Source organism: Aspergillus niger (genome assembly GCF_000002855.4).
Source record: "Aspergillus niger supercontig An14".
In the NCBI taxonomy this organism is placed as follows: domain Eukaryota; kingdom Fungi; phylum Ascomycota; class Eurotiomycetes; order Eurotiales; family Aspergillaceae; genus Aspergillus; species Aspergillus niger.
In genome coordinates, this window is record NT_166529.1 from 358,281 (window position 1) to 383,985 (window position 25,705).

Below are 25,705 nucleotides of genomic sequence, written 5' to 3' on the forward strand. Positions count from 1 at the left end.
TACTATGGATCGCTCGGTGTATCTTCAGTTATTCTACGTGTTGAAATGGAAAATGCAATAGCTGTTGAGGATCCCGGGATACTACTGGCGTGGAGGCTGGGCTGGCGGACGATGTAATAAATTAAGTACTACTGACACCCATAGTTTTGTTATCAAATACGAAGTAATGCCAGAAATAGATGTACTCCTGACTAATTATTATCGAAGCATTGTGCCAATTTGGGGTGTTCACTGGGTCTATGTCTCTGATACAGCTTACCAGTAGCACTATAGACACCGTTTTGGAGACAATAAGACGCTAAACCAACAGGATCAGGGTGTTAAACGAACGCTTAGTTCTGAGGAGACAGACAGAAGTAATGTGACAATGGTTCTAGGCTGATTCACCGCAGAAGGGATGAACAGCCAATAGCCCTTACCAGATATGGCTGCTCCCCGAGTAGACCAATATAATATATTGCGGCTACACAAGCAATAAAGCACGTCCTTTTAACGCGGTTCAAAACGGCGAATAGCCCCATCCATACTTTGGAATTAGTTAGATATAAGTCCAAAAATAAAATACAAAATTACATACAACAGAAGGGATTCGCTGGTGGTCACCCACCCAACTACTAACCTCCCGGCGTGTGGCTTGAGTACGGCTGAGCGGACGGGAAGCCCTATTTTCCACACCCTGTGGTCGTATGTACTATTTTCTTGCTTCACTTAGCCCATCAATGCCACAATAGTGAGCGTCAAGCTAGGAAGGAAATTGTTGTCATTTAAATAATATTTTGGGGGTAAGACAGCCGCTCACTGCCTCTTCAGTACAAAGTTCGAAGTCTTAATAAAGAATATATGATACCCTAATGAAATTGGATAAACATACGCCGGAAGTTGATTCGATCATCTTGATTCTACCTATATCTTATCGTTTGCAAAGTTCAAATTTCCCTGTTGAATTAGGCGAATGTTACTCCGAGACTATCGCGACCTGCCAAGGTATTCAACCAATAATTTCGGGCAAGCATATCCCGACCAGGTCTTAGGAGGAAGAATGGATAACAGGCTCAAAGCACACTACTGGTGCTGATCCCTCATCTAACTGCGGGGAAGCATAGAACAGGATGTGGTAGGTGGAGAAATCGGGGAAAACTGTGATCAACTGAACCCTTGCAAGTATAACGCTGGTGCTAAGCTAGAGAGGTCTTCGCCTCGTGATCCAGTCCCTCGTTCGAACTTTGTTGTAGAATCCCACAACCGAGCGCCGCGTACGTTTTTCTGCTTATTGCCAGCATATATCAATGGCACGCTGTCATTAATTCCTTTAAAGTAAAATGAATTCTTGGAAAGGATTCTGTATGTACAAATGTTATACTAAATAGTAATAGCTAATGTCTAGAGTAGCATACGTTGTCAGGAAATGATATACAGTACTCGGGCTTGTTTGCTCACGATCGCCTCATGTGCAGTCAAACACAATGGCAATTTATACTCAAGTGGAGAGGATCTAAACCAAATCCTAGATACATAAATTTTGCCATGTTTGGAGATTCTGATCCTCAAGATAGAGGTTTTTACTCGTGGAGGTCCACAGAATCGTGGCTGGGCCGTTGAGACGCTATGTGAAGGAAGTAAACGACTATGGATAGATAACCACTATAAAGTATAATAGATGATCCTTCTCTATATGTTCAATATAAAGCTTCACAATATGATTAAATCAGGACGTGTCTGAATAGAAGCCTTGAAAGTCAAAGTCTCTGCCCGCTGGAAATCCAAAACTTGGGGACTTCTAATTCAGTTGCCTAGGTGTGAACGTCTGATCGTTATAAATACAGCCCAGACATGGCCTCCCATTATGTGCATCTTCAAAAGTATACCCTTTGATGTCAAGAATATCTTCACTGTTGGACTTACAAGCAACTGATCACCTCTGAACAAGTATTGCCTCGCCGGCCCCGACCAAGACCTTGCCGCCAGTCACCTTATCGTATATTTTTTGTCCAACAATGCTCGCATTCTCATTAACATATTGACCGGCAAATGTGATATTGCCAGCAATATCAACACCCGGGCTTGTGAGCCTAGAAACCTTGGCATCTTTCCAGATTTCTGGAAGGGCTAGTGCTGTGTATGGCCTGGCAACGGGATCTAATGTTGAATTCCAGATGTTAAGATTGACCGCCACAATAGCATCAAGGCTTCCCGACTTGTAGACCGCATATGCGCCGAAGTTTGTTTCGTTGACAAGAACCTCTGTCTGCTTATTTCCGCCGGCGAACACTGCAGCATTGAACAGATTCCCGTAGTACATTGGATTGACATGAGGAGCACTGTCATTATATACTATAGGCTGCCAGGGTGAGTAGCGATAGCGTGTTCCCATGTGGAAATGAACACGAGATACCTTGAGTGAGGATAGGTACATAACATAATCAACAGCCCAGACAGCAGATGCCATAACATCGGAGATATTGAACGCGCCTTGGCAAGAAATGGAGTTGGTCTCACCAATGACATATTTGATACCTGATTCCGCTGTCGCATTGCCCAGATAGTCATGGTACCATACGCGAGAGAGCATGTTGGTGCGATCGAAAAGGGTGTCTTCAATTGTTGGCCCAGCACCCGTGTAGTGGCAGTTAGCGCCCATATACTAAAAAATTCCGGTCAACAAATAGTCCGTGATTATTGAATATTAATGGTATGATTCCTCACCTCATGGTCGGAAACTGTCTTTGTTTTGTCTGGATGCATACCATCTAGCTCGGCATTTTCAATATTCCAGCAGTCCGTCCTCTCGTTGATATGGCGAGGTGCTTCAAAAGCACATCCTTGAAACAATCTCGCTGCGTTCTTGCCAGTCAAATTCCGACTTATAGCTGTCGCAAATTCGTTCCACTGGTTGACGTAGCGTTGTACTGTCCAATTCCCTTCTCTGTGCTTGCCATTTCCCCAACCTGATCAATACTGTTAAATGCCGTCTAAACGATCACAATATTATCAAAGCCAACATACCATCGACCTCATTCCCAATTTCAAATGCATATAACGATTTTTCCATTGTCTTGTAGGCGGCGTTTGCCTCAAGTACACATTGATCAAGGCCGTTTCCAATATTGTTATATGTCTCGTTTACTGTATTGAAGAAATTGAGGCCTGGCGGAATTTTATTAGCCATTTACAATTTGTAGTATCGTAGTAACTATACCATAGATATATTGGGTGCCATTAGGAAATTGTCTAAAGGATTGAAACCACGAAGGGCCAACAAAAGTATGCGATGGCTGGTCAGAGGCGACAGAGCTAAATGGGTCGATGATAGCCTCGGTTTGATTCGGATAGTATATCGCAGAGCTTTGGGTGCTGCCGCCCACACGGAATATCGGATATGCGCCCGATATATCGTAGAGATTCTGAATCACTCGCCTTGAAAAAAGATTTGGATGTCTTGGAAGATTTATCAATACGTGACTAGTAGTGATTGGGGTTGAATATACTTACGTATCATTTCCGGCATAGTCTGACATGAACGAAAACTCAATGGAAAAAGATTGATATGCTGCATCCACAGTTTGCTTGCCTGGCCTAGGGTTAGCAGCTGGAGAGATGCTTATTTCCCTGGTGACATTGAACTTGTTGAATTGAACGGACACTGCAAATGGAATGAAAAATGTAAGAGCGATTACACTCGCAAGAGAACTAGGCATCATGGAAACGTTCGCCTGAAATAGCTTTCATAATAGTCTTGTCTTCCCTCTAAAGTGTTGTACACTGCTGCAGTGACCTTCGCTACATTATTATAGCCCAGGAAAGTGAACCAACGTCGGCACATTGTTTCACCGAAACAGAACGTAGATTTGAAAACGACTGGTTGTCATCGCTGCTATTTGAGGATTAATTTTTCCGTGTCACTAAGCTGCAGCTTTGGCTCAACCCCGCAACAATCAGTTCCTTTACTGTGCGAAGTGGGGAAGCAGGAGCTGATGGAAGCTATCACAGACTTACATGATATATTCCTCGCATCATGCTGTTTCGCCTCCTAGAATTATCCCACTCACTTGTAGGTCAATAAGCTAGACTTGGAAGAGAGCGATATAGCTATACACTACCCATCCCTGTCCTTGTACTAAGACTGACAGGCTATGCATCAATACCATCAATAAGGTGGCGACTCACTCGTGCTCTCGCATACGGTGTAGATTATACACACTTGCAGTACTTGTTATATGTCAGCGAATATGTCGTATGTTCAACCATAATCCGTTACGTCTTTAACTCCAGATCGAACCCCTATAAAGAGGTTTCTAGGGACCTGTTAGTATGAATATAAGACAGAGAGTCTGAAAATGCGGGAAAATGATGTTTTCCAATATGTTACAAGGTTTAAGAGAGTTTTTGCAATTCATTCCTACTTTACCTCACTCATACTGAATGACATTTTCAATCATTTGTCGGCAGCAACCAAGGTACTGACATGGATCACAGAGAGACCTCAGCTTCTCCTCCCCGACCTGAGCCACTAGACTCTCATCCTGTCGGAGAATATCAATTAAGGGGAGGTTTCCCTCAATTGCCTTTGTGCAGGCCTCATAAACCACATCATGTGCTCTCTGGCGACCAATCTTCGGCGCAGTTCCCATCATCACGGCCTCCGCAACAATCAAGCCCTTGGTCATATTGAGATTGCTTGACATAACGTCGGTGTTGACGAGAAGTCCCCTCATAATGAAGTTTGCTTGGTGGAGTGCACCACAGCATAGTACAAAGGAATCTGGTATGCAGCTCCACTCCAGGTGCCAGGGGCCGGAAGCTCGTTCGAAATCGGACACCATGGCATCCAGAGCCAATGATGCGTTAGACCGAAGCAGCTTCGAAGAGGCAAGTATAACTTCGCTTGATATGGGGTTTCGCTTTTGAGGCATAGTTGACGACGCCCCCCGAAACGGTACGAAGGGCTCAGCCACTTCGGCAACCTCGTTAGACGACATGATGATGATATCTAGAGCGATCTTTCCGAGAGATCCCCCGACTAGCGCGAGGAAATTGACAACCTCTGCAACGTGATCGCGTGCCACATGCCATGTAATTGATGGATCATGTAGCCCAAGTTCCCTCGCAAGTTGCTTTCGCACTTGTAGACCGGTATTATCTGAGCCGAGCGAGGCCAACGTGCCAGCCGCGCCACCGAATTGGACCAGCAAACATCGAAGTTCTATTTCGGCCAATCGTTGGATATGCCGTTGAATACCTGAGAGATATACGGCGCATTTATAGCCGAATGTAATCGGGAGCGCATGCTGGAGATGGGTCCTGCCTGCCATGGGTCTTGAAAATGTCAGCATCTCCTCTAGCGGCGTTGCGTAGATGAGCCTTACGTGTCGGCGTATTTCTCCGAAAGAGCCCTTAAAGCTGTATCTAATTCATGAAGGTTCCGACGGACGACAACGAGTCCCCTACGGATTTGCACCATGGAAGCGCAGTCCATGATATCTTGAGTCGTGGCGCCCCAATGGATGTACTTGGCATGCTCTTGGGGTACCATCTCAGCCAGTTGCCATACCAGCGGCAAAACAGGATACCCAACATTTTCGGTGTCTGCGGCCATGCGACTGAGGCTGTTTTTCATTGATGTTATTATTACGCACTTGCAGCGTTCAGGAAGGAGGACACGTACTTTAGATTTTCGTACTTGGCCTTCTCTGCAATAACATCGGCCGATTCTTGAGGGATAACATTGAATGTTGCTTCAGCTCGCGCAAGAGCAATTTCAACTTCGATCAAGCACTTGATGTACGCTTCATCTGAGAAAATGTCACGAATCTCTTCGGTTCCAAAAAGGTTGCGGAAAATGCGGGAATCAACCGCACTGTTCAACATTTTTCAGGAGTTGAATAGATGATGCTTCTCAGAAAATTGATGGTCGTATGCAGGGATGGATGTCCCTGGTAGATACTTGCCTTTTAAATGAGAAATTCGAGAGTCATCTAAGCAGTAAGCTGTTATCCCGAAACTATGTCGACACTATCCCGGAGCTTGGTACTATTCCGACGGGATAGGCCTTATCCCGAAATTAGTCTCCCGAGCGAGCCCTATTCCATCCCCGCAATTTCGGTTTAACCGCACGTCAGTCCTCTTGGCCAATCTGGGGTGCATACTTACTCCCCGTCATCTACACAAATATCCCGGGGAAACTTCTTGGCCGTGGGGTAGCCTGTAAGGTATAAAAGTATCCGCAATGGACTGCATTCACCCTCGCCCACATGTCGGACAACAATTGCGTGAAATTAGTCGCCATAAAGGATGGCACTCCACGGTCGAGCACTGTCTCTTGCCCAGTTGATTCTGGTAGTGTGCCCTGCCTTTTTTCTCTTCGGTTACAATCAAGCAGGCGTCGGTGGCCTCGTCTCTGTGGAAAGCTGGACCAAAACGTTTTCTGAAATCGATACCATCCACACGGTAGGAGCCGTGAAAAGCCACAATCTAACAGTCCAAGGGGTTGTTATTTCGACATTTACCCTAGGTGCTTTGATCGGAGCTCTTTCATGCTCATTCATTGGTGATATACTGGGGAGACGAAGAGTTATTTTTGCAGGCTCACTAGCAACATTGGTCGGGGAGGTCCTATGCTGTTCCTCTTTTGGGCTCGCTCAGTTGATTGTGGGAAGGCTTATAATTGGAGTTGGCATTGGAATGCTTAGTGGGACTGTGCCTGTTTGGCAGTCTGAATGTTCATCGGCACAGAGTAGGGGAAAGCATGTTGTTCTGGATGGCGTCTTTATCAGTGCTGGGTACGCAATAACGTCGTGGGTTAACCTAGGATTCTATCAAATCAAGTCCGGTTCGGTTGCTTGGAGAGTGCCTCTGGCCATTCCGGGGTTGGTTTCGCTTATTCCTATGTTTTCAATCTTCTTTCTTCCAGAGTCTCCTCGATGGCTTGTTCAAAAGGGCCGCCTCGAGCAGGCTCGTGCAACACTCGTCAGTCTGAGTGGTGCATCAGCCGCGTCAGAAGATGTGAGCGGAGACATTGCGGCAATCCAGTTGACACTAGAGAATCACTCGCGTGGTCTTTCAATTATGGATATTTGGCGCCCAAATGATGAAAAGCTGCTCTATCGCTTCTCTCTGTGCATTTTACTCCAGTTTTACCAGCAAATGTCGGGAGGTAAGTGCCCATAGAACACGCCCCCTACGTGCATGCAGCTGACGTGACTGCTCATAGGAAACCTTATTTCAGTCTACGCTCCGATTATATTCGAAGAGAATCTTCAGATGAGCAGCATGATGTCGAGAATACTCGCTGCTGCAACGCTCTCATGGAAGTTCCTCTCATGTTTCGTGGCTTTTTACTGCATCGATCGGTACGGCCGCCGCATGGTGTTCATCGTCAGCGGAACAGGAATGTCGCTTTGCATGCTGGCCTTGGCCATCACCACGAGCTTTCCGCATGCAAATAAGCCTGCCTCCGTTATGTCAGCGCTCTTTATTTTCTTATTCAACTTTTTTATCCCGATCGGGTTCTTGGGTGCAAATTTCCTGTACTGTACCGAAGTGGCGCCGCTTCGGCTAAGGGTTGCCATGGCCTCGATCTCGACCGCAAATCATTGGCTTTGGTAAGCTTTCTCTGCAATGCAGCCGTCACATTTCATGAATTATAGTACTCACTGGGATAGGAATTTCGTCGTCACAATGATTACTCCTGTTGCAATAAATAACATCGGATATCAGTATTATATCGTTTACGCTGTGATGGGTGCATGCATTCCTATCTCGGTGTATTTTCTGTATCCGGAAACTATGGGGTGGAAGCTTGAAGATTTAGACATGCTGTTCAAACGAGGCCTGAGCATCCGAGGAACTGTCAGGTCATCTTTTCGGTCTCCTGATTGCGATGCAGAAGGTCGGATTTCACTTGAGAAAGGTGAGATCGCGAAGGTTGAACATCACGAGGGCGTTTGAAGATGTAGCATGAGGTATCGATAGTATTTGGCTCGGATATGTTCATGTGTCATTCCAGGATGTCTTTAAAACACCACGTTCAGTCAAGGCTGCATTCCTTGGTGCGTGGAAAGGAGTATAAGAAATATCCTGTAAAACACTATATATGTCAGTTTTTTCTATAGGATGGACGCAACTGTCCATGATATTATATATATTAATCAGCACGATATGTATTCAGGACTCTGGTTGACAGTCGAACTATTCTAGCACTTGCAATTGAGTATCTATGACCCGACTTCCAAATCCATTTTTGATCTGCTATGTAGATAATGGGATGGCCGTCTGTGAGGTGCTGTGACTGAATCACACCGTTTGTGTGTAGTTATGGCAGGTTGGGTGAGAGCAGCAATTTGCCTCCGTCAGCCTGATTCACGTGACTGAATGGCCTTGGGTTCTCTGCTGACCCACTTGAGAATTCCCCCGCGTCTCCGTGTTCTCGGGGTTCAATTGTCCTCGCATAGCGATGTATCTCTGGTATAATAAGTAAAATGGAAGGTTCAGGGCAAAGGGATGCCATGCCTCAGCTGCAATTGTCCTCTCAAGTATGGTATGCATCCGTCTGATGTACTCAATTGAACATTTTACTAATGCCGCCTGTCAGTGATCGATGCCGGATGTAAGCAGATCTTCTCCACACTACCAGATTGGTCGCAAAAAAAAACTAAGTCCGTATATATAGAAAGAAGATCCGCTGTGACGGATTACTACCATCGGTATCTTTCCACTTATCTATCTCAGATAAATAGTGCGAACTAATAGCATGAGGCTCCTGTAGTGTAGCAATTGTAGAGCGTCTGAAGCTTCATGTGTCACATCCAAGCAACTTAAAAGGCGAACGCGGCCCAGAAGGTATGTGACGTGTTGCTTGGTCAGCCTACATACCTATGGATCCTGTTAACTAATTCATTAGACACCTTGAGCAACAAGAAAGGTTGCTCGATGAGCTCAGAGCACAAAATGAGAATTTACAGCGCGAGATCCAGCAACTACGTTCTTGTCACTCCACAGATTTGAACACACCCATATGGAGTGACCCTTCGCATAGCTTTCAGGCCCCCAAATATCAAGCGCCACAAGCTGCAGTATCGTCTGATGCGGCAACTACTGCAAATCAACAAGACCAATCTATCATCAAGCATCTGGGGCGCCTAGTGCCCTTACACCGAGTGTCGACCGATTTGCAGGATCAACGACTGGTATTTATTTTATTCGTTGCGCTGAAGCGGCTTATAAGTCTTTGTTCAATCATGAAGAGGGTTTTCCAGATGTTGTAAATCGGCTCCATCTGCTCGGGCCTGGTCCAGAATATTCCCAAACTCGACATTTGTCAAAGTCAAGTAATATTTCTCGACCACCGCATTTCCTGCTTGAGAACACACGAGCGTTTTACCTGCGTGGGGTGACAGACTTTTCAAAATTTTGGTCATCAATATGGCCAATATTCATGGAGAAACAGTTTCTTTCTGCCTTCCACAGGGTTTTCGATCTTGTTGAGACCCACGACCCTAACCTGTCACCTTCTGACTATGTTATCCTGAGACAAATATTTCTTGTCCTCTCTATTACAGCGTGGCAGAATCGCTCACCCACGGAGTGCAATTCATACTACCTCAATGCCTTGGAATGTTCCCGGTTAACAACCGCATCCGAAAACGAGGGCCTTGCAGGACTTCAGTCCCTGCTTTTGACTTGTCTATATCTTCAGCTCACACGGAAACATGAGGAATGGATTCAGACAGCTGGTCAGGCTGTTCGTCTCGCGCAATCTCTAGGACTCCATCGGCATTCTAGGCGTTTCCGCTTTTGCGCTGGGGAAATGGAATTAAGAAAACGGATGTGGTGGTGCGTTTACGCAGTGGACGTGTAAGTTTTCTGTCAAACAAATTGCTCTCTCCAAACCTCTAATTCCCGAAAAGCGCGTGCAGCGTAGTACATGGCTTGCCGAAGCTGATCCAAGACGATGACGTGGATACCGACCTGCCTATTGACACGGATCTCGACGATGTGACTGCCTCTGACATACCGCTCCCGCTACCGGGAGAGACAACAAGCATGGCTACCTTTATCCTTTACGTCAAGCTGCTCAGACTTTTCTCTAGCTGCCTCAAGTCGCTATATACCACTACTAAGCGGCGAAATGGTGTCGCCAAAATTACCGCATTGGACCACGAGCTCTCGGTGTGGCACCATAGCGTAGTCCGATTCCAAGGCAGTGGGATGAAAGAGAACGACGATGCTCTACCGGACACCCTTCACATCAATTCATCAGGTCAATCGTTCGAGACACTGTTTCTACACTTCTTAGGAAACGTGGCTGTTGTGCTAATTCACCAGCCAGCATTGACATTTGACCCGAAACACCCCCAATTCATGAAGAGCTTGTCAAGATGCGTTCGTGCAGCACTCAATATACTCGGCCTTTTGGAAAGCAGTCATGATGGCCAACGACTTCATTGTCTTTTTCCGAACAAGTCATCAATAGTCTTCCAGTCGACGCTATTGTGCTTCTACCATCAATGGATGTGCATATCATTTTCGTTAACACCAAGTCACAATCTCAACCCACTGATGGGTAGGATAGTAGATACTGCCCTCAAGCTGCTCGATAAGCACAAGGCGGAACTGGTTGCTCCTGATACCGGGCCAAACACATGTATTGACATCGAAACTATCTCAGCTGCTGAAGACCTAGTTCGATTGTTTTCCAGACGCTTGGATAATGCAAGACATGCGTCTGTGTCAATTGAAGGGACTCCTTCTATGGCCCAAAATTCTCTTCCAACATCAACATTCCCGCCGCAAGCTGATCTGGGTGGCCATGAACCGGCGAATTTCGAAAGTGAGTCACCAATGGCGACGATTCCTCTTGACTTTGGAATATGGGATCACGATATCCTCGATTTTGACTGGCCTTGAGCTATAAACATCAATTACCGGAAGTGATTATTTGAAAGCACTGCGGATTTTATTGCCTTTGGAATATATTATGTTCCGAAAGAGGCATCTATCGAACTCTCGTAAAGCCACGTAAGATGACAGGAAAGGGAAGCACCAGATCACTTACTGGTCCACAAAGCGTATCAGCAAAAGTGGGTCATAGGATAGGCATATTATTGAAAATATGCAATTGTCGGATAAGCCGGCATGCTTGGAGAGAGGGTCGGTGCCACAGGCTGGAGGATAAGCAAGGAAGAACAGAGAAGACGGCCGTTTCTGGCGCGTCCAAATACCAGTAATCTGCTTCTGTATCTTCTACCTAATCATAAGGCACCCTTTCGCTTCCTAGCAATATGAACAATAATCTCAGCACCCAGATCTCAAACCTTCCCCGAGACTACAAAAATTCTACCTAGACATCATCCTAGAATACCGGACTCACTTCCCAAACAACCCCCAGAAACGCCCCTCCACCTTGATCACTAGACTCCCACGTGCGGCTTATCCCACATCCCAAACTCAAAACACTCGCAGGGAAGTCAAACCGTGAAATCAACAAGACAAGGTGCAGAAAGAACCTTCCCTGGACTCACGCACACAATACTCTCCACCCTCCACCTGTGGCCCCGATCCTACGCGAGCAGTATTCCTACCATCGCGTACGGCGAGTCGGGGCTGTCAGTACTGGGGGACCAGGTGCGGGTCTTGTGTAGAGGGAATTCAGGGCCGGGTGAGGCTAATACTGTGTCTAAGGGTCTACATATTAAGTACGAATGCTGATTGTTGAAGATAAGCTCATGGTATCAGCGCTAAGAAGGCTTAGACGCTCGTAGAACCAGCGTCGGGGTGAGGCGACAGATAACAATCCTTGTCCTTCTTCCGGAGTTCCGGCGGGGATATGAGACAAGTGTAACCTTGAGGATTAATTCAATTACCAATTGAGCCGTCGTCACACAATTTACCAAGTCTTATCTTGAGAAGCTATCTTTACATGCGAACTCCTAGGAGCTCTTCTTGGGCTGCATGTACTTTCAACATAGTTTATCTTGATTTGAAAGCTTTCCTTTTATCACGATTTCAGTGTTTCAAGCAATATTTTTGCATGAGCCTGCAAGATTTCGAAGGGATTCTAAAGTTGTACCCCGCCGGGCTTGCCGAATGGAAGCGAATCCTTGCTATCTTTTATATCTTCGCCCTATAGAGTAGATCCCCATGTAACTCCCTCTCAGCAAGCGCAACCCACCCTAGGCAGCAGTATTTGACAACTAACCCCTCATTCTAACATCGCCGGGTCTGTAACGGTAGCATTATAGTAACAAAGTAGGGACCAATGGTTCGTAAGTGTGGCGTTGATAGCAACCGGACTAACGTCAGTGTTTAGCGCGTGACCAAGCAGGGTCCTACGATCCTTGATACCAGGAACCTGGACTTCCAAGCTACTGACAGAATTGTAGAAAAGACATATGAGGCCAGTCAATATAATCCATTTTCCCTTACTCTCATTCTTACCCAGTCAATCTTGACAATGCTCATCCCTCTCATACTCACCACCATGCTCCTGAACCCCTTCCGACCATGTGAGGGCTCTCCCACCTTCCAGGAGGAATACCGGAGCAGCAATTACGTCCCAGAGGTGATTGAAACCGCATGGGGCCGCCAGATCGTGGCTCCAGATACTCCCTATGTGGCAGCAGCCGGCCCTAGCCAGCTATACTTTCTCGACACCCGGCTCGACCCTGAGATGGCCCAGCACATTAAGCAACAGATTGAGAAGGCCAGCGTGCCGCAACTAGACGAGTACATAGCCATTGACGAGATTGAGGCCACGGCAGAAGTGAAGAACAGTGTGACCGGCGAAACGACCTTCGTGTTCGACCCCGCCTACGCCCGGATACTGTTCGCCAGGGGCATGAATAGGCATAATCCGGATCTTAAACTGCCGGAGCCTGAGCCGGCGGGTGACTGGTTGGTCACCTATGATTTAGACAATATTTTGGCAGCGAAGGGAAGAAGCGTGGCTAAGGGATGATTCATGCCTTCGGTATCTGTTATCCGAGGATCTGCTCTACGGCTGTCGAGGCCCCCGAAAAGATGGTTGGGGGGTAGTGGATGTCAGTTACAATTAGCGCATGGACGAGTGGCACTGGGGAGCGTACAAAGATGTGCAATATGCAACTGAATGGGGCTAGGAGTTATATGGGCTAGTTGGCTAATATATTAGTCTGGATGGTCTCCGACTGATGTTAAATGGTTACCGATATGATTGCAAGGTGGCCTGTTGTAGATTATAACAATGGGCCTTGGGTCAGCCACTCCCTCAATTATCTGAAAGCTAACATCTTTATACTTTCTCATCGGGTTGGAGCCGTTAGGCCAGAACGGTAAACGGTAAATTCATGCTTGACCTAACCATATTTCCAAGTTGGCCCTGTTCACTTGATATCCAGGCATAAGCACGCAACCAGTTCTTTCAGCACTTTGATCTTGTCTTCGCTGTTAGTTGCTTTATCCAGCATACTGCTCTTGTCACCGAAAGGGCCCCAGACTGGAACGATTTTCTCATCGTCTTTCCACTCGAAATACCTGTTAATGCTATTAAAAGCCTTACGCATGTTTGCATGACTCCGTAGTGCTTTCGCGCAATTTTCATACTCAGCACCAGCCTGGCACGAGTGGAGGCAGTGACAACAATACATGATCAATGATGCGAGGCCCGCAGCAAGTGCCGTCGAGACAGAGGATCCGTTATGATAAACAACGGGCTTTGCAGAATGAGGCCTCCGATCCTCGGCAACCTGGTTACCTGGCAGGTAGTATGTTATAGAGCCTCCACTACCTGATCCCAGGTCTCGATTCGCCTGAGGCCCCGTCGAACCCATGCGAAGAATGAGTTCCGGAGCCTGGCTATAGGGAAAAGTATTGTCCCCATTGAGCCGGACATCATCCGCGGCGGAGCAAATCAGGAGTCGTTTATCTCCTTTAACAGCGTCGTCAATTGCACTCTGGAGGAGCTTCAGATCATTCTCATCCGCTCGCCTTTTGTCGCCATCCACATTGGACGCACTGTCTGATAACACAGACATACGAAACCCTACGTCTGTTATAGTCCACGACATAGAGATGATATCGGCACCACGCACTACTGCCGCGTTGATGGCATCGGCGGCACTTCGAGGGCTCATGCTGCGTGCTCCATCGCCATGGACGTAGGAAGGGCTGCTCTGGACTTTGATCACTTCAAGCTGAACCCACGGATTGATTCGGCTGATCATGTTAGCCATGATGGTACCATGCCCATTAGTGGATTTCCACCACGGGTCCCCGTTACTTATATCGCTCGAACAGTAACTCACGCCCGTACATTGGGCAAATCTATAAGTGTTGAAGTCTTGAAGGTCAATTCCGTCATCAATCAATGCCACCTGCCCCTGGTTAGCACGTGTACAAGCAAACCTGAGTAAGGGTTTTCTTTCCATCCAGCAACATACCTTAACTCGCTTGGTGTTACTCAGCATACTTTTATCATGCATGCGAATCAAGGAGCCTCGGAAACGCTCCATCGCCTCAATCCATGCATCTGATCGGGGCTTCTCCATCTGCTCCCTCGGGAGTGGATCTTGGTCCGCATCGGCTCAGTCACTCTTTATGATACTTTTTGTTACCGGCTTTGGTATCACTTCGATCTTGTGCTGCGTTCGATCATCCACGAGGTTACAGAATTGCCGAATCATGTGGTCTCGACGATCCGAGCTTTCCAGGCCCTAAACTACGTATCAGACAGACCTGTTTCCCATAATTCCCTTCAAAGAGGAAAGCCTCAGCTGGTAGGCATGCAGCGTGATCTTGGATAGTAATGACGTCGGATTTTTACACAACAACGGCATTCCGTTTTCACTGCTTGCCCAGCCGTAAAGTACAGTCTGGTTCCCACTCCAATGCAGATGAATGTGTTGTACCGAAGGTGCAGCGTACTCTATAACATCCATGCTGATGTCGGGCTTGCACCAGTCCCTGTAATGTCGGGAATGTGAATGCGGTTGACGGCGCTGGGGATATGACAAGCTACCTACCATTCCTCTATTTTTAAGCATTTTTAGGAATTTTTATTTAATTTTTAGATAAGACTTTCAAATCACGTGCAGAGCTGATTCAGTATCAGGAAATAGTATTGAATCACGTGTATGAGATTATTCAGGGTCAGGATTTCTCTGACTCTGACTGAACTATTTTTTCAGCACCGGTCTGACCCCATCGCAGGTGGGTACCCTTGTAATTCTACTCAGACAGTACGAACCTCGACTGTGTCAGAACAAACACCAGAGGGGGGTTAATAACAGCCCAGAACGAATTCATAGGATAAGACCTTGGAACTACCATGCTGCTACTGCTACTACCAAAGATCATTCTCTAGCATCCTAGGTCCTTAGACACTTGGTATTCCATATTCAAGCAGCCTCAACCAAATAACCAGATGCCAGTCCTGATCATTAGCCATAGGGTCAGCTACATTAGCCGACTCATCGTCAACTGCCGAGGGAAAGACAAATGCACAAGTTGCCGACCCTCCAGAAAAGAAATTGACCATATTAGACCGGAGGATTTGAAGAGCTATCTGATCGGTTTGCTTGGTTCTCAGTTCCCGAGGAAGGCGAATAAGTGCTTGACTGGTCAGTGCACTCCAGTAATGAGGAAACACGTCCCCCCACTGACGACGCAGGCCAAACCAATAATCATCCCAGTGGCGGTTTGCGATTTGGTAGAGCCGAGCATGTGGCTGTGGCCCGGAGAAGGCCATGAGCCAGTTAAGACGCTCCTGTGTCTCGCTGAGCAGCGTCATATTTCTCGTTAAATTATATGTGTCTGCAACCATCTCTACCAGAGGTTCCACGATGGACTGCTCATAGCTTACTTCAGATGCTGGGAGGTCACGTCCATCGTTCACGAAACTCATGGTTGTATCGACAAGTTTGCTCCTGTACGTAGCGCTTTCGTTGTAACGTCCGAGTTTGTCAAGGCTCTGGCAAAGCTCTAGGATGGCTTGCGAAAAGAAGATGATTGGCGCTTCCTGCACCTTTCCAACTTCGAATGCTCTGTTTAGTAATGTGACTGCTGTGTCAATATTTGTGCTATTGCCGAGCCATTTGTACCGGTCGTTGAAAAACATGACAAGCCATATGGCGTCGTATGGTCTCTGAGTCTGGGAGCATCCGGTACAACGCCAAGTATTGCCTTCAGCATCAAATAGAGAGGTGCTGGCAAACTCGATCCAGTTTTCCAACGGAACGTCCACTAGTTCAGATGAAATATATCCGTGCATAGCTGCCAATTGAAGAAGCGTGGGCATGGCAATTCGCTCCGAGCCATCCCCCCAGTCGTCCCATGTGCTTGACACAATCGTAGTGAGGTTGTCAGTGTCAATGGCAACAAACGCAGCATCGAGAGGGGCTGAACGCTCCACCGGCCGCTGGTGTTCTAGCATGTAATGGGCCCTCTCTCGCACAACGGTTTCAAGTGGCAAGTGAAATGAAACCTCAGTTCGGGAATCGCCAATATCGACGTTATAGGTGCCTGGAGAACTTGCACTGAGTGTGTAGCCATCTCCACTCTTCTTAATCTTTAAACTTGAAGATGATGAAGTCGGTTCAATCTTCGAGTCGAGAGTGATCGCTTGGCCTAAAGGTGCAGAGTATGCTGAGAAAGTTGCTGGGGGATTCGTGGCTTCGATGAAGTCACTGGCGTCATCATAGAAACCGATTTCCCACTCCAGAACATACGAATCTCCCGGGTCAATGTAGACCACTGGTTGACCACCGAAACCTTGAGAGTCCCTCTTTGCGTCTGTGACTTGAAGAACTATGTGTCCCCGGACGTCAGAGCTGGAAGATGTCTCCAGAGAATAACTCCATAAGTGGCCCTTTCGCACAATGAGACCTAGTGATCGGCCCTCGCCTGACATAGGCTCAGCTAAGGCCCATGCCCATGCACCGCCGGTAAAAATGTGGGCATTGACGGCAGATGTCAGAGACCAAAGGGCTGTGTCATATAGGTCGTTAAAGGGAGTCTGTATGTATATCCCTGTCACCGCGATCCTTTCAGGAGATGTATTCTCGAAGGTGTACGTTTCTGTGAGGACCTGCCCAGGGGACCGTGTGATTTTCAGGCGTAGGCCATCATTGAGGGGGATGTTGTAAGGTCCACTAAAGTTGTTGTAAGGTATGTAGTCCAGATTCCAGGACCCCTCTCCAGAGTCGGTCGAGATAGTTCCTGCTCCCCATGCATGACTGCGGGTGTGGAATGTCGCTGTTGTTTTATTCAATAGAAACTCTCGTTCAGGGTTAGCCCCATCAATGAACTGAACAATCGCGCTGGAATTCGAGTACAAGAGAGCATATCCGGATGAGAAGTCATAAGAATGATTGGACGCCTCAGTAATGACACAGATCGGAATAACGGCAAGAAAATATAGCAATAACCACATTTTGTACCTCTGTGTAACCAAGTATAGGGCCTCCTATGTACCTTGTAATATTTGAAATATCTTTGTTATAAGGGTCTCTCACCCGACACAGCTCGGACTCAATTAGACCGAGCTGTGTGAGGGGGTGTGAAGATTTACATATAGCCTCAACAGGGAGTTCAGACTGTATCCACATTCCCCGGCTAATTAAATACTTGCCGAATCAGACTATATATTATACTTTCTGATTCAAGTACTGTCAATAACAGAATAGGTTTAGTTTCCGCTATCCAACTGTCAGTATATGGGCTGCCGTGCTTGTCATTGCCCGATTGAGCAGTAGTGTAGTATGTCATGATATTCTAAATTGTTGCGGGTCAGACTGATGCATTCCAGACACAAGAGACCAATGGGAGTGCTTCTAAATTGTACTATGGGCTATGACCCTGAGACTAAAGGACATCCCTCTATTCGGCCAAACGTTGTCCCAAGCGAAGGTCGCAGGTGCATGCCGTCGCATGATATGATTCGTGGGCAGCCCTCCAGGTACGAGACTACTTGAGCTCTAGCGGCACAAGTGCTAAATTATGGGGCTTGCCAGATCCGAGAGCCCCGGGCAACTGGCGAGTTGTCTAGTTGTGCAGGGGAGGCGACTGGTTACCGTCATTATTCTTGGATTTCAGGATCATCAGAGCTATGCTCACCAGCCAGTTGCCGAGGCCCAGTAAGAAGAACTACAATTTTGCTAAGGTGGCACAACTAGCCTTAATCTGACATTAGAGCCAAGGATTATAATAAGCTGAATCTATTGTATAAGCCTAGTTTTGGAGGATTCGTGGCTTCCCACCTGGCTTTCTACAACAACAAAACCAAAACTCCAGATTCACAAGCTTCTTATGGCGATGATTGCGGGGTTTCCTTTCGGCATCAGTATACAAAGAAAGTCTAATCACTGGATCCAGTAGTTTAAAATTGTCTATTCCTGCTCAATACGAGATATTCCCGCAACAAGAGGTGGCTTGGTTGGCTCGGGAGCTTAATCGGTCTCGGTCTTTTGAGTGACTCCGCGATCCGCCAGCAGACACGCCTTTGTATCTAGTGATAGGCCGGGTCATCATGATAGCCAGTGAGAAGGCGTCAAATGTGGCATGCCATCCGGTCATGGTGAAATTAGAATAATGCAAATGGCGTCTGATACATCCACCGCTCTGTGCCTGGCTGCAATGACAAGACCATGATGACATTGGAATACGAGCAGCGGCGCCGTTAGGTTAGAGTATCGCGAGGCCTTCAAGTCTTGGCCTCGTACTGGTCCTGCATGCGGCTCGATAATGGAGTCAGATAGTATGAGCTTCTTGTAAAAAAAACCCAATCTATGAGATCTGGGTCACTTATTCGGAGTCACTTTTCGGGCTACAGTCAGCTGTTCTTGACTGTTGAGTTTCTCCACGAACTTAACGTCCAAAGTGTTACGGTTGGCATTCGGTCTGTGGCCCACGACTATACAATTGCTGTTAAAGGACCAGTAACATACTGTTTATTGAAGGTTAGAGTATCGGGGTGTCCGATGGCAAATAGAGTCTAGACTGTGCCGACTTCATTTGAACAGTAGTGTCTGGAAGCATTCGCTTTGATTCCCATTCTTCCTGCAAAGCTAGTAGTACGCAAGAGTAAGATATAAATAAAGTCCTCATCACCCACGAGACCCTCATTTGAACAGAATACATTGCTACTCATTCAAACTGGATCACACAGGAAAATTCTGGTGCGGAACTCCAACAACCCCTAGATCAACCACCATGCCTGACATCCGCGGCGCCACCCTCACCCCCTCAACTTCCAAGGCCGACTACCTTGAAGCCTTGAAGGAGGCTGTCGGCCCAGGAGGCCTGAGAACTCTCCCCCCTGATAGTGTCGATAGCCCCGAACTGCAGGATTTCCGTCGCTCCCTAGCCAATTCCACTGCAACCGCACCCGGACGGTATACCTGTTCATCCGAGAAGCCTCTACCGGTGACCATCCGAGGCATCAACAACCGCGCCACGCTTCAAGGTGGATTTGGGGGAGTTATCCCACGCTGGAAACCCGACAATCCACCCCAAAGCATTAACTTCGCTGCATTCGAAAACGGGTACCCGCGCCCTGGTCTGGCGCTACTCGCCGCGAATGCGCTCAGAGACGCCGCAAATGACTGGAACGAGCTTGACCTGGGCGTGAAATTCCAGTGGGTACAGGATATTGAGAAAGCATCCTTCGTTCTGTCCTATGCAGGGAACCAGGGGGATGTGCTCGCAGAGGCATTTTTCCCGAATGAGGATGACCTCAGTTATCTGAATGTGTATTCCTCTGCATTCCAACCGGGTACAGTGCAGTATTTGAAGAATATCTTCCTACATGAGCTCGGGCATGTATTGGGATTCAGACATGAGTTCGCGCCGGAGCTCGAGGATAACAAGGATGATTTTACTGTTCAATTTGGTCCTCGGAATCCGCTGTCGGTGATGGGTTATGAATTCCCACCACGGCTTCAGACAACTGATAGGGATAGTGCTGAGGCTTTCTATAAGTTTCCTGGAAGTCATCTTGGATGGAAGGAGGCGCGGGCTCCTAAGGAAAAGAGGGGGATGTTGCGAATTAAAGATTGTACGGCCAGATGAGTTGGCCTGTAAATGGCGAAAAGTTGTTTCCTTTGTATCCAATTTCGGTAGTTATCCATAGTATGAATGCAATTGCTGATGATTCACTTGACTTATTATCACCGTGGTTCAATTTTTTTTGTGCCCTTTTTGCCTTTTGCATGGAGACGTCTGTACGCGGTGGTTGTCGGAAAGTAGACTGAGCTAGTTCAGGAGACATATCTTGGTGGTTCAAGTGGGAGTGGGCTTCGTTATTCTTCCCTGTGTCTCTCCTATCAACACCGCTATCCGTGTCTAAGTAGGAAGCCTGAGAGCACCGAGTGCAAATACACTGTTTACCTCGTAAGGGTACTTAAGATAAACCCCCTCTGCTACCGGAGCTGCCTAATCAGGTTGTATAGAAGTAGTAGGCATGGATTCTCTGGCCTGTCATCAATGTGAGAAAGAGTAAAGAGGCGATGTACTAGTGAATCGCCAACTGCATGCACCTATAGGAGCGTTTCGGGCGACGGCTAGCTCGGTTGGCTATCTCAATGTTATTCTGGGTATTGGAGTTGTCTTGGCGTGTCGCAGTAACACTCCGGAGGACGTGGATGCATCTACCCGTTGATAGTAGTTATTTTTAGCTTAGAAAACAGATTCTCGCAGACGTTATCTATGGGGGCTTCTAACAGATGTACATCAGAGCACGGATTATTTAGCGTCTCTTTTGGTGATTGATAAGAGACACGATCACGCGAGCGATATTTATAGAAAGTCCGGTTTCCCTGTTATAGGTTAGTTTGACTCTCTGTAGCGTCTCCAGCCACGATGTCGCCATGCCGCGAGGCTAAATAGACATGAGCCAATGAGTAGGATGACAGACTATGATCATTATCATCAGCCGTTGAGATGAAGCTAATGATTGGTTTGAGCTCTAAATTGACTAGGTGCTCTGCTGAATGCAGGTGAGCTATCCCTAGCTGCCGACCGATGTAGGTGTGGAGTCGAGACCCTCGTCATGATTCAGGGATATTTGAATCAGCGACTAAAAGAGAGATACTTGTTTCACAAAGGCATCTCGATATTCTGGTGCACGGAATCTTGCAGAGTTGTGCAAAGTGGAGAAGATAAGCTGGTGGAGCAGCCGCGCCGACCACCACGGTCGAGGCAGGTGTCACCCCAGTCCTTCCCATCCAGCAACATTTTCATTGAGTTCCCTGTCAGACGTTGTCAAAGATCTCTTTCACCGCATGAGAGCAGAAGATAGGGGAAAAGACCCACTATTTTGCACTCTCGTGCCCAAAACCCGGTTTTTGACACCCCCGCATGGGTAAGGGATGTGGCGAAGGGGGTTGTAACATCCAGAAGTTTCGACTGGCGCCCGCACTACCACTTACTTAACCTCATCCACAACCACCCACGGAATCTTCTACCCGTGTCTTCCCGCGACAATCCTTGAACCACAGGCGTATCAATGTCTTTGGTGCAGCACGTTTCTGCCATCGAAGGTGTAGATCGAGAGCCTGAACCGCAGGATGATAGCACCATTGCGACCGCCGTGACGGGTGAGCCATTGACTGCGATCCATCGCAAGATCAGCTACGACATCCTCCAGCCTCCACCCGCCCCGGTCGAGGTAGCTGGAACCCCTGCCTACAAGGTTTCAACGGCAAAGCGACTGGGTAAGTCAATTGAGTTTATTTAAATAAGCAGGATCCTTCTGACTCGTTCTAGCCCAGGTTATCGTTACTATACTGGCGTGTTGGTTCGCGGCAGGCGTGGTCTTCGGTTTTGCTGCCTTGAAGCCGGTTTTAGTCGCAGAAGGTGTCTATCGAGATCTGTGTACAGCGGACGAATTACGCGAGGGGGTAGAAGTTTGCTCCGAACAAGATCTAAGGTGGGTCTCTTAAGTCTGATCCAGCTGAGCTAGTATTGACTTTTGCAGGTTGAACCTATTCTTTACCATCGGCTCCATCACAGCCAATGTGTCTGCCCTTCCGGTCGGCACTATCCTCGATCGCTATGGATCACGTATATGTGGCTTTGCGGGCTGCCTGCTCCTTGCGCTGGGTAGCTCGCTGATGGCATACTCCTTCTCCCAGCCACAGTTCGATGGCTATGTGGCGGGGAATTTCTTCCTCGCACTGGGAGGTACATTTATCTTTGTACCTTCTTTCCAGATCGCGAACGCATTTCCCAAGTATGCAGGTACGATCGTTGCTCTGGTTACTGGCGCTTTCGATGCCTCTGCAGCAGTGTACCTGTTTTATCGTATTGTCTATGAGACGACTGGTGGATCGTTTGACCCTGGAAAGTTCTTCTTGGGCTATACTATCGTACCTGGCCTCATCCTAGTTGCATTGATTACTCTCATGCCGTCTCGTGACTACCAGGGAACGCATGAACTCGAAGTGAAAATTGAAAAGGCGGAAGATGCTACCCGTGATATCCATGACTCGGACGACGACATCGAGAGCGACACGGAGCTACGACGTGTCCGGAGTGAGCGCGCTGAGCGGCGTCGAAACAAGATGCGCAAAATTGCCAAGGTACTGGGCGACGAAGACGAGCGGAAAGAACGGGAGCAACGAGAAGAGGATCGCCATGCTGCAAGCGCCGTCTGGGGGGCGCTCCACGGTCAGCCTGCCCACAAGCAGATGGCCACGCCGTGGTTCATCTTGATTACCTTGATGACGGTCTTGCAGATGTTGCGGATGAACTACTTCATTGCCACCATTCGCGCTCAGTACGCGTATATGCTCGACTCGGATGAACTAGCTGTTCAGATCAACAGCTTCTTCGATGTTGCTTTGCCTGTGGGCGGTATTATTTCCACGCCATTCGTGGGGCTCCTGCTTGATCACGTCAGTGTACCCGCTGTACTGGCTATAATTGTGGTTCTGACGACGGTGATTGGTATCCTTAACTCCATACCCGTCCTCTGGACCGGATATGTGACTGTCACGTTGTTTGTTTTGCTGCGACCACTCTACTACTCGGCCATGTCGTAAGTACACCCAGCCAATTTTATACTGAATAACTGCTTACTGTTTCAATTAGTGACTACGCAACGAAGGTATTCGGATTTGCCACTTTTGGCCGAGTCTATGGGACCATCATCTGCGTGTCGGGAATGGTCAACTTTGCCCAGTATGGGTTGGATGCGTTGACTCATGGCCCCTTTGACGGGAATCCCATTCCGATCAACAGTTTCTTCGCCGTAGCTGGCTTTGTGGTGGGAACTGCGCTGGTATCGTTTGTGTATGTGGCCGGGCGGCGGCTGCGGGCACGGGAGCAAGAACTGGAGGAGGATGAAGAACGACAGCGGTTGATTCGGGAGGAGAGTGAGGAAGAAGACTACGAAGATTGATTGCAGGGTTGTTAATACGTCTATGTCTCATAGTTCCTGATGGATACACAGTGGCGTATGGTGCACGGTGTACATGGCGCATGCTTATTCTTCCATGAGCTTGCAGCGGCGTATAGCGGTAGATTGTGTTCATAGCGGGTACGATACTAATAGCCTATTATAATGAAAAGCACAAAAGTACAGCCTGCTCCACGGATTGAACTGCGAACTACTTTGACTAGAGGATCATACGATGGGGAAGCATGGTTCGATTAAGGTTTGGATCCGTCAGTATATTTCTGCTGCCTTGATGGCATGTAGGATGACATACTATCGCTTTCATTGCCATGAAAAGAGTAACTATAGCAATAAAATTTTCTTGCAATACAATAATTTCGCTCTCTTTACTTTCTTTTTGCTTGCTTAATTCCTCTTTCATCTTCCACAACTTCTTCGTTGTAGGTTTCAAGTATGTACAGTATCTCACCACTCTTGGCAAGCGGCAGACACAACCGCCTGACCAGATCAATCCACGTCAGATGTCCCCATCATCCTATTGATCAGATGGATTCACACCCATAATACTGTAGTACTTGTGTAATCTTAATATTCCATGTCATAAGAATAAGTAGCCACAAGTATAATCTGCACCTCCAAATACCTGCTCCGTTCCTGCCCTGCCGGCGTCGTCATCATGACGTAGCCATCCGGCGGCCCGCGCTCCACACCAACCATACACTTCTACTCTACTAGTACTTACTTACTCTTACGCTTCATCCTCATTCTTTTCTTTTGTGTACATTCCTAATTCTTAATATACATAGCTGCTAAAGCATCACTCCATCATGGCCTCCATATCCATCAACGCCCCCGGCGCAACCGGCTTCATCTACAACAACGCCAACCTAGGCACCGCCCGCGTATGCATCTCCGCCGAGACCCCCGACTTCGATACCGAGACGCTGCGCGCCTGGGCAGACGAGGGCTTCGATGTCGTCTATGCGCCGTACAACAATGGGGGGAAGGAGTACGAAGCACGGTTGAAGTCCGTGAAGGAGGGGTTGGGCGTGGGGGATAATTATGCTGTTATTGGTAAATACACCCATGGATTAGAAATGGGCGTTGGTTATATACTAACATGATGGGTGGTAGCATTCGGTGACGCCGCTTCCTACTGCCTCGACTACTACCTCAAATCAACAAACTGCAGCCGTCTGGCCGCTCTCATTGCATACTACCCCACTACGGTCCCCGATACGCGATCGCGATTCCCCTTTTCGGTGCGCGTGTTGACGCATCTTGCTGGAGATACAGTGGACGTGGTGACCATCCCTACGGTTATTGGATTGCAAGGGAAGAAACATCGCTCGACGAAGCAGATCACCCCCGGTATCGGGACGGGAGAGAGGCTGCAGATCGGGTGGCCGGCGTTTACGTATGAGTCGGCGCAGCCGGGGTTTGCGGAGCATGATCTGGAGGAGTTTGATCGGTTGGCGTCGGATTTGGCGTTTAGTCGTACGCTGCAGGTGCTGAGGAAGGCGTTTGGCAAGGATTTGGATTTGGAGAATAGGTGGGAGGAACAGCTTGAGGGTGAGCATACCTTTATACCATGTATATGTCGGGCATCAGATGCTAATTATATCAGCGCGCTTCTTCTCCATGAACCTTACTGGTACAATGGAGCCCTATGTCGGTCACCTCAACCCGACACTCACTTGTACACCAACCATGAGCGGTGGTATCGGAACCCATGCGCTGCGTCGCTTCTACGAGCAGAACTTCCTGCGCAAGTTGCCTCCGTCTATGCGTCTGCGGTTGATTTCTCGGACTGTTGGGGCGGATCGTATTGTTGATGAGCTATATGCGACGTTTGAACATACCCAGGAGATACCCTGGATGCTACCTGGTGTTCCGCCGACGAATCGTCACGTGGAAATAGTCCTAGTCAGCATTGTTAGTCTGCGCGGGGGAAGGCTGTACTCAGAACACATGTACTGGGATCAAGCCAGTGTATTGGTGCAGGTCGGACTGCTGGATCCGAAGTACATACCAGAGGGAGCACCACAGGGCGTAGACCGCTTGCCAGTCATTGGACGCGAGGCAGCCAGACGCATCGTCGAGGAAGACCCTGAGGCCGAGGGCCGTGATTATCACAATCGGTTGATCCGGCGGGCAAAGGCTAAGCGGGGAAAGGATAAGCCGGTGGAGGAGTCGGGGACGGAGCTGGCGAAGAGTGATACGGAGAAGGTGGAGAGTAAGCCAGCTGGGGAGAGTAAGGGGAAGACGGTGCAGAGGGAGCAGAATGGTAATGGGGCGGATGCATTGGAGAATCATGGAATGGAGGAGAATGAGAAAGAT

At 48.0% G+C, this 25,705-nt stretch overlaps 11 protein-coding genes and 1 non-coding gene across 12 annotated transcripts; 7 read left to right on the forward strand and 5 right to left on the reverse strand.

The window, feature by feature from the left end:
* Positions 1–571: 571 nt before the first annotated feature.
* 5S rRNA lies at positions 572–690 on the reverse strand. Its single transcript, XR_009468051.1, has one exon. It is a non-coding gene; the product is annotated as a 5S ribosomal RNA (ribosomal RNA).
* A 1,222-nt stretch (positions 691–1,912) lies between these two features.
* Positions 1,913–3,695, reverse strand: An14g01330 (uncharacterized protein; the record flags this gene model as incomplete). Its single annotated transcript, XM_001400723.1, has 5 exons — positions 1,913–2,641; positions 2,704–2,945; positions 3,004–3,144; positions 3,197–3,435; positions 3,490–3,695. The coding sequence occupies 5 exons, from the start codon at positions 3,693–3,695 to the stop codon at positions 1,913–1,915; spliced, it is 1,557 nt and encodes a 518-aa protein (XP_001400760.1).
* Positions 3,696–4,237: 542 nt separating this feature from the next.
* Positions 4,238–5,865, reverse strand: An14g01340 (uncharacterized protein; the record flags this gene model as incomplete). The annotated part of the gene is made up of 4 exons (XM_001400724.3): positions 4,238–4,278; positions 4,463–5,313; positions 5,364–5,603; positions 5,663–5,865. The coding sequence occupies 4 exons, from the start codon at positions 5,863–5,865 to the stop codon at positions 4,238–4,240; spliced, it is 1,335 nt and encodes a 444-aa protein (XP_001400761.3).
* Positions 5,866–6,288: 423 nt separating this feature from the next.
* An14g01350 (uncharacterized protein) lies at positions 6,289–7,944 on the forward strand (the record flags this gene model as incomplete). Its single annotated transcript, XM_001400725.1, has 3 exons — positions 6,289–7,150; positions 7,208–7,598; positions 7,659–7,944. The coding sequence occupies 3 exons, from the start codon at positions 6,289–6,291 to the stop codon at positions 7,942–7,944; spliced, it is 1,539 nt and encodes a 512-aa protein (XP_001400762.1).
* A 981-nt stretch (positions 7,945–8,925) lies between these two features.
* On the forward strand, positions 8,926–10,902 carry An14g01360 (uncharacterized protein; the record flags this gene model as incomplete). The annotated part of the gene is made up of 3 exons (XM_059744065.1): positions 8,926–8,982; positions 9,221–9,849; positions 9,903–10,902. 3 exons carry the CDS (start codon positions 8,926–8,928, stop codon positions 10,900–10,902), a joined length of 1,686 nt encoding a protein of 561 aa, XP_059602264.1.
* Positions 10,903–12,475: 1,573 nt separating this feature from the next.
* Positions 12,476–12,952, forward strand: An14g01370 (hypothetical protein; the record flags this gene model as incomplete). Its single annotated transcript, XM_001400727.3, has 1 exon — positions 12,476–12,952. One exon carries the CDS (start codon positions 12,476–12,478, stop codon positions 12,950–12,952), a length of 477 nt encoding a protein of 158 aa, XP_001400764.1.
* A 403-nt stretch (positions 12,953–13,355) lies between these two features.
* Positions 13,356–14,909, reverse strand: An14g01380 (uncharacterized protein; the record flags this gene model as incomplete). Its single annotated transcript, XM_059744066.1, has 3 exons — positions 13,356–14,345; positions 14,412–14,526; positions 14,707–14,909. 3 exons carry the CDS (start codon positions 14,907–14,909, stop codon positions 13,356–13,358), a joined length of 1,308 nt encoding a protein of 435 aa, XP_059602265.1.
* A 437-nt stretch (positions 14,910–15,346) lies between these two features.
* An14g01390 (uncharacterized protein) lies at positions 15,347–17,401 on the reverse strand (the record flags this gene model as incomplete). Its single annotated transcript, XM_001400729.1, has 1 exon — positions 15,347–17,401. One exon carries the CDS (start codon positions 17,399–17,401, stop codon positions 15,347–15,349), a length of 2,055 nt encoding a protein of 684 aa, XP_001400766.1.
* A 388-nt stretch (positions 17,402–17,789) lies between these two features.
* On the forward strand, positions 17,790–18,965 carry An14g01400 (uncharacterized protein; the record flags this gene model as incomplete). The annotated part of the gene is made up of 5 exons (XM_059744067.1): positions 17,790–17,926; positions 18,025–18,104; positions 18,312–18,429; positions 18,639–18,716; positions 18,800–18,965. The coding sequence occupies 5 exons, from the start codon at positions 17,790–17,792 to the stop codon at positions 18,963–18,965; spliced, it is 579 nt and encodes a 192-aa protein (XP_059602266.1).
* Positions 18,966–19,179: 214 nt separating this feature from the next.
* An14g01410 (uncharacterized protein) lies at positions 19,180–20,037 on the forward strand (the record flags this gene model as incomplete). The annotated part of the gene is made up of 1 exon (XM_001400731.1): positions 19,180–20,037. One exon carries the CDS (start codon positions 19,180–19,182, stop codon positions 20,035–20,037), a length of 858 nt encoding a protein of 285 aa, XP_001400768.1.
* A 1,435-nt stretch (positions 20,038–21,472) lies between these two features.
* On the forward strand, positions 21,473–23,368 carry An14g01420 (uncharacterized protein; the record flags this gene model as incomplete). Its single annotated transcript, XM_001400732.3, has 4 exons — positions 21,473–21,680; positions 21,733–21,895; positions 21,944–23,005; positions 23,059–23,368. 4 exons carry the CDS (start codon positions 21,473–21,475, stop codon positions 23,366–23,368), a joined length of 1,743 nt encoding a protein of 580 aa, XP_001400769.1.
* Positions 23,369–24,192: 824 nt separating this feature from the next.
* An14g01430 (uncharacterized protein) lies at positions 24,193–25,705 on the forward strand (the record flags this gene model as incomplete). Its single annotated transcript, XM_001400733.3, has 3 exons — positions 24,193–24,439; positions 24,500–24,937; positions 24,993–25,705. Coding segments are annotated over 3 exons (1,398 nt in total), but the record flags the coding sequence as incomplete, so codon positions are not given.